The 9,977-nt window shown below is 44.3% G+C and overlaps 1 protein-coding gene across 1 annotated transcript in view; it reads left to right on the top strand.

The window, feature by feature from the left end:
* The window catches only part of LOC111139982 (RAS and EF-hand domain containing), a 68,470-nt gene that overhangs the window by 56,595 nt on the left and 1,898 nt on the right, over positions 1 to 9,977 (top strand). Inside the window, 6 exon segments of the mRNA XM_022492374.1 lie at positions 1,383 to 1,606; positions 1,926 to 2,062; positions 2,179 to 2,326; positions 3,616 to 3,697; positions 4,938 to 5,052; positions 8,657 to 8,776. Of these exon segments, the coding sequence (XP_022348082.1) occupies positions 1,383 to 1,606; positions 1,926 to 2,062; positions 2,179 to 2,326; positions 3,616 to 3,697; positions 4,938 to 5,052; positions 8,657 to 8,776 (826 nt within the window).

A 9,977-nucleotide genomic window follows, 5' to 3' on the forward strand; every position in this document is an offset into this window, starting at 1 on the left:
CTTCTTCTTCTTCTTCTTCTTCTTCTTCTTCTTCTTCTTCTTCTTCTTCTCTTCCTCCTCCTCCTCCTCCTCCCCCTCTTGATGGGGGGGAGGAGCAGAGAGAGAGAATCTCAAGCATCCTCCACCCTGAGCACAGAGCCCGATGTGGGGCTCAATCTCAATGACCATGAGATCACTGTGCCAAAATCAAGAGTCTGACACTTAACTGACTGAGCCATGCATGTGCCCCATTATTTCAGTATAAACAGGTTTTTGGGAAAATCAAATGGAAAAGCAAAAGTAAATAGGGAAATAATGCGGTTTCTTTTGATTCTTTTGTTGGATGTTAATTTCTCCCTCACTTATAAGATGTTAGAGAGTTTCACAAATGGAAACATCCATAGAAGCCAGGGGTTCCTGCTTTTATCCGGGAGACCTCCCTGTGAAACTTTTTCTACAAGCGTCTTACTAGACTATGTATCAACACCTAGTGGCAGAAAACTCCTTGTGTCATATTCTGGTACCACACCTTTCTAATTGCCTGTCATTTTTACCATGTTGATTAGAAACATGACTCCCGGGATGCCTGGGTGGCTCAATGGGTTAAAGCCTCTGCCTTCAGCTCAGGTCATGATCCCACGGTCCTGGGACTGAGCCCCACATCAGGCTCTCTGCTCAGCAGGGAGCCTGCTTCCCTTCCTCTTTCTCTGCCTGCCTCTCAGCCTACTTGTGATCTCTCTCTCTGATAAATAAATAAATAAAATCTAAAAAAAAAAAAAGAAATATGACTCCTAGAAAAGTTTATCAGTTGGCTCTTATTTTGTCTTGTGCAACTTAGGAGAATGTATTCTTCATCTTCATGTGTCAGCTTCTCTGAGGATTTGAAGAGGGACACCAATAAGACTGCAGTTGAGCTCATGGCACAGTTTCTTGTGTCTAAGGGTTTTGAGTCTCATGGTCATCATTGTTACGTTTCCCATCTAGGTTGTCAGCATCCCTTTTAAAAAGTCGAGCTGTTATCCAGAAGTGGACTAGCTATTTGGAGTATGGTCTGACCACATTAGAGTAAAAAGGTTCACATGTCCTGCATACATTTTTCTTAACTTGAGATTGCATTTATGCTCTGGACACTGCAATTTCTTTCTTATTAGGAAATAGGGAATGTGATTTTAAAAAATGGCTTCATTTTTATTAAATATTAGACTTGAGTGTCTTTATTTTAATTGACTATTGCATAGAATGAGCTGGTGTTGCTCTGAACATTTTTTTCCCCTGATGTATAGTCATGGACTACATTGTAATTCTTGGCAAAAGGGAGAGTTGTTGGTCTTCTTGAGTCCATTGCTGTGTAGTCCTGAGCTTTGTGAACTCTCGGGTAGAGCTGTGTTCTCCTTTATCACCAGGTCACCCCGCTCCTCCTACGTGGATGAGGACTGTGACTCGTTGGCCCTCTGTGACCCTATGCAGAGGATGAATTGTGAGGTGGATAGCCTTCCTGAGAGCGGCTTGTCTACCCTGAGAGACTCCAAAGAATATGACTCGGAGGTGGAATACAGGCACCAGAGGGCACCTCAGAGGTCACATGGCACGCAGGAGAGCTTTGGGGGTGATGCTTCAGACGTAGACATAAGCCCCAGAAATCACTGTCTCCTGGGTCGTACCTTCTATAGAAATCTATCACCCTGTTTGACTTGTATCTGTCATGGGAATATGACTTAAAGGTTATAAATATGAAATATAGTCAGTTTTAGAATGTATTATTCTTTATCAGGGTAGGGAGAAATTTTCACAGATTACCATTTGGGGCTACTCTGTTCCATAACAGAACTGACTATAGATTCATCTGCATATTTTTCTTTTCTTTAATCCATAATATATATGTGTAATGAGAGACTTTGTTTTTTAATGGCTGACTAAAAAAAATAATAATAATAACAAAAACCAGTTTCCTGATATAAGGGATGAAGAGACGTTTGGTGCCAAAGGTGTGGCTGCCATCTTAGACTGGAAACCCCAGGGGTCCACTAGTAAGGGCAGCGTCGTCAGTTCTTCAAGAAAGCCCATCTCAGCTCTGTCACCACAGGTATGTAGTTTCTGGGATATTTTATTCATGAACACTGTGAATTTTCAGTGCCTTATAACTTATTAGGAAGACAACTGGCCCGACCTTTGTCACCCACTGTGGCTTTGTCCCCCTAGACAGACATGGTGGATGGCGACCATAAATCTTCCAGCTCACAGAAGGCTTACCAGATTGTGCTTGCTGGGGATGCTGTAGTGGGGAAGTCTAGTTTCCTCATGAGGCTCTGCAAGAATGAATTTCGAGGAAATACAAGTGCCACCCTGGGTATGGTTCCTTCTCCAGTTGGTAATGGGGAAATGACCTTCTTTTAGCTTGATTTTATTTTCCATAGAAACTATATGCACAGATCTCTCTGTATACATATATAATATATAGGGGTGTGTGCATGTGTATGTGTGTATCCTTATCTACAGAATGGTCTTCTNTGTGTGTATCCTTATCTACAGAATGGTCTTCTGTTTTGGTGAAGGCCCAACTTTAGGAAAAGAAGACTGACAAAGGACAGAGGTATCCACTTAGCCAGTCAGAGCAGCCAGACCAAGCTTAGAGCCAGAGATGACAGATTCATTTATTCAGCAGACATTTCCTGAGTTCTCCTAGGAGCACGATACTGCTGTAAGTGCTAAGGACACACAATGATCGGAGGCAACTAAATCCCAGCCTGCAAGGAAACTTCACCCCAAAGGACAGCAATGGGTGAAAAAAAGATGAAGTTTGGAGAGAGGTGCAGTTTTACACAGGGTGACTGGGGAAAGCTTTTCTGATAAGCTGTCACTTGGCAAAGTGACATTGTTGATGGCCACTTTGTCATGGTCAAAATCATAGCCGGATGTATGATCCCTTCCCCTCCTTTACAGCAGAATACATGAGTAAGCAGTTCTGAGAACAAGAGAGGAAGTGTCCTGATTTCCCAAATTTGCATACTAATCAGTAAAAGGAGTTGAAGATTTGCAAATTATCGTTCACCTTTCTTCTTTATCTAAAGAGTTCTTATTTTGATGATGAGAAATATTAGAACAGATTGATTATAGCCTCTTCACAATGGGCGTCTTTGTAAATTCATGGTTCTTCATCATACCCCTGAAGATAACAAATCTGCAAGTTCACTTTGATTTGGTTCCTGAAAAGACCACCGTGTTTTGTTCAGTTGCTCAAGAACATGGGGTATATGCACACCTCCCACGTGTCCACACACAGATACATGCACACGTACACACGTCCACATGCACACAAGCACACACACATAAACACGCAGAGACATACCGACTTCATGTAATCACACGGACAAACAGAACATAGATTTTCCTTTTGTCTGTAGCCGAAAGCCTTCCCCAGCTCAGCCAACCGGCAGAGGGTGCCTCTGCACGCACATGTGTGTTCTGACTTGTAATTAGTGTTTGAAGGTCGCTCTCCTTGAAGGCTACATTCATCCCTCTCTACCTCATTGAGCTTTGGCTTACTGGCTTTTGTCTTATCTACAGAGGGCTTGAGAGTCAAAACCAGTGAAATTATTTACATCATGGTCCCCATGTTCTCCTATTATTCCCTTTCAGGAGTCGATTTTCAGATGAAAATTCTCCTTGTGGATGGAGAGCGCACAGTCCTGCAGCTCTGGGATACGGCTGGTCAGGAGAGGCAAGTGCTTCCCACAGCGCTGCGGGCTCACCTTCGGTCTGCATGGACGAGCCTCGTGGGACGCTTGGTGGTTTTTGATGCTCATAATCCTATAATTATAATACACTGTGTAATTACATAGTGCGTTAGGATTTGGGGAATGTTTGCATGTCCCCACATTCTTTCCTCCTTCATTTACCTGTCAGTTGTGTGTGGAGGTCTTCAGGCTTCCTCTGAGCCGCTGTTCAGTTGGGAAAAGGAGAGTGCCCTTTTTGAACGAGGGAGCGTAGGCGAGGCAGCACTCCTGGAATGCAGTGTTGGTGTGAGTAGGCACTTAGCCAGGCTCAATAAAAGACAGAAAAGGGAACCTGTCAGCTCCCCTCCATTCAAGGGCAGAGGCACCAACTAAATAGAAGACTCGTGTCTTGTGACTTTGCCTTTTCCTGCATGCATTGCCGATGACCAGAAGGATCAATGTAGGTTTTATTCCTGCCTAACTCTTCAGAAATGGCATCTCTCCAGTTGCTCAGCTAGCGAGTATGGGCTGCGTACCCATATGTGCCCATACCAGGCACCATTTAGGCTCCAAAGATCCAACAGGAAATAGATAAAATTCCACAAAAGCTGCTTATAGGGAGCTCGCATTCTCTAGGACACTGAGACTTTTAATATTTAAAAACTTTTGTAGTCGACGTGGCCTTTTTAAAGATGCTATCCAGTGTTGCAGTTGGTTTAGAGTTGGGACATGCACGCAGGGGTGTGCTCTTGGGCTAGCGAACCGGCCACGTGCCGTGTGTGTAAAGCTGGCATGCTGTGGCACTCCACGTCGTTAGGCCCTCTTCCTAGCCACCCCCCCCCAGTGTTCCCTCCCCACCCCCAGACCACAGTGTTCTCTCTCGGGCCTCTCCTTCCCTCCTTCCCTATGTCCCACACATGGGTTTGGGAACTTGTTGCAGGGGCTGAAATTTTTAGAAATTATACTCTCAGCCTTGCCCTGGTTATACTTTGGGTTCGTAGATATTCTTGGAGAAATTGTTTGGCTCTCGTAGATCATACCCCAAATTATTCTATTACCCTCCACTGAGTCGTTCCAGCCCTCTGAGGTGGCTCTGTCCCTGTGCCAGGTTGCCATGAGATTCTTCTAAATGGAGGCTTATCTTAGAAAAGGAGAAAAAAGTGAGAATGAAAGAGATGAAGAAGGGGTAGCACCTGACCAACAGACTGGTTAGAACTGGTATTTACACGCTTTCCTCTTTGCCAGGTTCAGAAGTATCGCCAAGTCTTACTTCAGAAGAGCAGATGGCGTTCTGCTGTTGTATGATGTTACGTGCGAGAAAAGCTTTCTCAGTGTTCGAGAATGGGTGGACATGATCGAGGTAAGATATCAAAACACAGCAACAAACAAAAAACTACACGGGCGTCATGGGCCATCTTAGAAGATGCGGTTTCTCTTCTTTGTTGACGTGCGCACCATTAGAGAGCATTGACTGGGTGTGAGGGGGGAGTGTCTCATGGCACTTGGCAGTATTGGTCTCTTCCTAGGTAGCCAGGCGAGTTTCCCCAGAGCTGTGGATACCACTGAAGGGAGCTTCTGGGAATAAAACTTCTGGTTTTCTTACAGATAAAATCAGAACCCCTCTGGAAGTAACTGCAAATGTGGGCAACCTGAGAAGCAGCAGCTCTTAATGCCTGGGGTGGTGTGTATGTGACTGGGTGTGCACAGGGCCCCCATGTGTGCCAGATAGGAGCACGTGCAAGGCCCAGCTCTGTTAGCACCTGTGTCCTCAACCTTATTCTGGTGGTAATTTGGGTGCCCCTGAAATACCAACTGGTATCTTTTTTTTTTTAGAGTCTCAAAAATCAGTAAAACTTTTTTTTTTTAACCAAGTGGACATAGTGACAACTGTGCTGCCTTTTTTTTTTTTTTTTTGTTGTTGTTAAATGAGTAGTGTCTTTCATCTGAGGAGCTTTCATATCCTTTGGTTTCATGGTAAATAATTTCTAGNTCTGAGGAGCTTTCATATCCTTTGGTTTCATGGTAAATAATTTCTAGAAGTAGGAAATGATTTTGACCACACTCAGTGTGCTGCCAATGGGTTATTAATTAACATAAAATTCAGTTCAAGCTGTGGTTCAATATACTCTCTTGGAAAAAAAAAAACTAGTGGCTAATAGAATTTTTCAGTTAAGTGTATTATCTCTAATTTTTAACAGGCATTAAACAGTGCAGCAATGACTAAACAGAGAACTGATTGCTGTATATCAACTTAGCTTCTAGAGTCGTCCATTGGGCCTATTTTATACCCTGTAAGAAAATAGAATTATATTCTCTTTCTAACTGAAGAAATGATTTGAGAAATGACAAAGAAATGTGCATTTTGTCCTAGCGGAATATCATGACCTAAAATTATTATAAATATGAGGCAAGTGTGTTGACGTTTATGTAGCATTTTTACTTCACAAAATTTCCACATGTTATATACATCTTTGTAACATATCTGAGGAAAGAAGTAAGAAATGTAATGTTACTCTCATTTTTTATGAGAAACCTGAGTTGGAGAAAGTGTATGACCCTGGTTTGTGGTTATTTAGAGGGGAGGGGTTGAAGGGGGCCTTGGATCTCCTGAGTCAGCCCTGGTTGCTGCTGTGATAAAGAGCCAGAGTAAGCAGCAGGTTGAGAAAAGAAGCTTTTGGTGTCCAGAGTGGAGTTCTGAGGTACATTCCATGCACAGAGGAGAAGCGTCTGCTCACGGGAACAGACGGACCTCCCTGGGGTAGAACGATGAGTCCAGAGAATAACATCATCCCAATGGACTCATATGCACAGAAAATTTAAAATCCACAGCAAAACTTTTTATTGTTAAAACTTTTGGACGTAGTCTGCATTTTAAGTCTTTGCTTGATGCCCAAGGACTGGCGGCCGAAATAGCCGCCGTTTGAAGCCGTTGAAATAGCCATTAGTGACCACTATAGCTGGTGTGCCAGGACCCCATCATTTACCATTATTTGCTAATCACCTACACATGGTAAGTGACCTTTACAGCTCTGTGGATCCCCTTTCACAGGGTCTGAAAAGGACAAAAACTATATTCAAGATGAACTNCCTTTCACAGGGTCTGAAAAGGACAAAAACTATATTCAAGATGAACTCTTGAATTTGTCACGGGGAAAAATTAGATACTACTTGGCATTTGACTTATACCTTTGGGAAAAAAGGGCATGACAAACCTTTCCCATGGCCCTTTCTAATTGGAGGACATTCTGTGGGGACAGTTTATGTGGCCACTAGAGATACAGGTGGAAACTGAGAGTGTAATTGTTGGGATAGGCCCAAGGGCTGAGGGGTAATGGAATGTCAGTGGTGAATTAATAATTAATACTTTTCGATAAAAACCACTGAGTTACAAAATTCTGCAGTAAAATCATGGGTAAAATTAAATGATGGCCATTTACTTACCTGTCATGAGTAATGTATTGGTTGAATGCTTGAGTGAACTTTGAATTGGGAAACACTTGAGACGTGAGATCTCTAACCGACTTTTTCACATTCTGGAGTATTTTTGGAGTACCTCCTTTGTGCAGGTTCCAGAGCCTGTAATACGCCCACAGTAGGGGAGCTTGTATCCAAGTAGGGGAAACATAATAAGCAATAAACAAGTAAATAAAATAAATGGAATGATGGAGAATGATAAATATTGTGGACACAATAAGGCAGAGTAAAGGGCCTGATGGTGTGGTCAGGGCAGCCTCCCTGGAAGGTGCTGTTCAAGACAAGACTGGAAGGAGTTGCCCGTATTTAGTGACATAACTTAAGGAAGTCACTTAGATGCTTGGGTTCTTGGCTCACTTAAGTGAGAGTTTGTTGAGTGGCTTCCAAAGTTGCCCCCTTGGAACCTGAACAGTTTGCAGAAGAACAGGCTTAATGAACACATCGATGGACACCACACCTAGTTTCAGGGACGGCCCTCCATTCCCATCTCCCCTCTGCTGTTACTACACTGTGGTGTCCTTGGTCAGAGGAGAATGGTCTGAAGAGAAGGGAAATCAGCTGTTTTCATTGTTTTCAAGGCTCGTTTCTTGATCCTGTGGCAGGTGTAGCACCAAACCGAAAGCACAACTAGTACCTGGAGGCCTGGCAGAGGGTCACGGTCAGGGCTGCTGCTGCTGCTCTTGCGTGGGAACCAGAGCCCTGTTTTTCTGGGCCAGTCAGGCTGGCTTTCTCTGTTCTCATTAGAGCCTGCTGAGGTACGATGTGCCTGTACTAACCCCTTCATTTTACCAGTGGGGAAACTGAGGCAGAAACATGAAGCATTTCACCTGATTTCTGGGCCACAGCTGGTATAGTGGCCAGATGGTGGGAGGGGTGGCCTCCGATGCAGCTCTGTTCCCCACGTTTCACGTGGACCTGTAAAGGTGGATTTGGGAGCATTCGCCTTAGAATCGATTCCTTTGAATGATCGGTAATTGACTCCTCCTAAGAAAAATGTTAACCTTTAGGACCTTCACATTTTACTTTTGTTGTGAACCGGACTGCAGTGAGTGTGGAACGCCCATGTTCTGTTTTTATCCCGTTATGGCTGAGGGATCTTCCTGTGTGTTTTGTGCCTGAGATAATGAAGTTGACTTGTTATCAGCACCGTTTGGAGTGAAAGTCGCAGAAAATTGTGTGGGTGCCACAGCCAAATATAGCTCTGTGGTCATGCCCCTTGAGTTCGTATTGGTTTGTATGGCGGCAGGGGTGATGGGGAGCGTTTGCACCGTGGCCCTGGCCTTTGCAAATTCTTGTTTAACCTCTCGGAATTTCAGTATTTTCACTTGGTGATGGGAAGAAGATTGGTTCTCTGTAGAGAGATTTTGAGGCTGGAAGATACGACCTCCAGGTCATGCACAACCCACAGGGCATTTGGAGAGTGGAAGCTGCTGTTGTCAGTGGAACTTGTTCAGTGTTTGATGAACACACAGCATTTTTTCCCCTGGCAGGATGCAACCCAGGAGCGTGCTCCGATCATGTTGGTAGGAAACAAGGCTGACCTCCGTGATGCTGCTGCAGCAGAGGAACAGAAGTGCGTCCCAGGATCCTTGGGAGAAAAACTGGCCATGGTAAGGGTGAAATGAGGCTGTTGGAATAGACGTAGCCATTCATGAGCTTTGCAGTTGACCCTTCACTCCCATCTACATTCGCCTAACAAGGTTCTTTGACAACCCTTCACCCCTTCCGATGGGACTACTGGCCTTCTTATTCAGGCAGAACTTCAGTGTCCCCCTGCCCTTTATTTTTTTTATTTTTATTTTATTTTTTTTAAATTTATTTATTTGAGAGTGAGAGAGAAAGAGCACACATGAGCATGAGCGGGAGTGGGGAGTGGAGGGGCAGAGGGAGAGGGAGAAACAGGCTCCCCACTGAATAGGGAGCCTGACATAGGGCTTGATCCCAGGACCTGAGCAAAGGCAGACACTTAACTGACTACACCACCCAGGTGCTCTCCTGACCCCCACCCTCGCCACACACACTTTAATGAATGTAAGTAATTGTACCAAGGATTAAACCTCTCATGGAGGTAAAATGATCACTTGGGCAATTTTCCCCATTGAAGAACTTTGACAAAGGAACCAGAAGTATCCTGCCTTCCTCCTCACCCTCGGCCAGCTCCTGGACTCCTCCTAGTTCTGGAATCCACGTCAAGGAAAAATAATGGGTGTCTGTTTAGAAAACATGGTTTAGTTCCAGAAGGCTACTGTGCCAAAGGGCAGTGTGTTACCTGGCTGGAAGAGAATTTGGAAAGTTGTTTTTTTCTCTAAGATTTGTGCTTAGTTGAATAGTCTAAAATGATTTTTGGTTGTGCGCTTGTATAGAACATGAGGCTCATCTCTATCCAGTTTATTAGTGGGGCAGCATTTATTTTCCATTATTACCAGTGTGTGAGGCTGCTCCAGGGCCCCCTTAGGACCTGTCTTTCCCAAACATGGCATCAGAGGCACCTGCAGGTGGCTAAGTCCACGCCATTGCAGTCTGATTTGATACGGCTGCCTCTCTGATCTGCTTCAGCCCATGGACAGCCTGCGCTGTAGTATGGCACGTGGACTGTAAAAACAAGGGTCAGTGCCACTGTTTTAAGTTGGAAAATCTTTCTTGTTTTAAGTTTTAAAACTATGAACCAAACATGCTAAACATCAGAGCTAGGCAGCGAAGCACAGAAGAGATTCATTCAACACATTCAATCGTATGCACTTGATCGTGTGTGGAGGAAAGACTGGAGCACACAACAGACAGTCCGTGTCTTCGTGTAGTTCATTTCTGGGG

This window comes from Enhydra lutris, unplaced genomic scaffold (assembly GCF_002288905.1).
Source record: "Enhydra lutris kenyoni isolate GAN:26980312 unplaced genomic scaffold, ASM228890v2 scaffoldscaffold133, whole genome shotgun sequence".
NCBI lineage: Eukaryota > Metazoa > Chordata > Mammalia > Carnivora > Mustelidae > Enhydra > Enhydra lutris.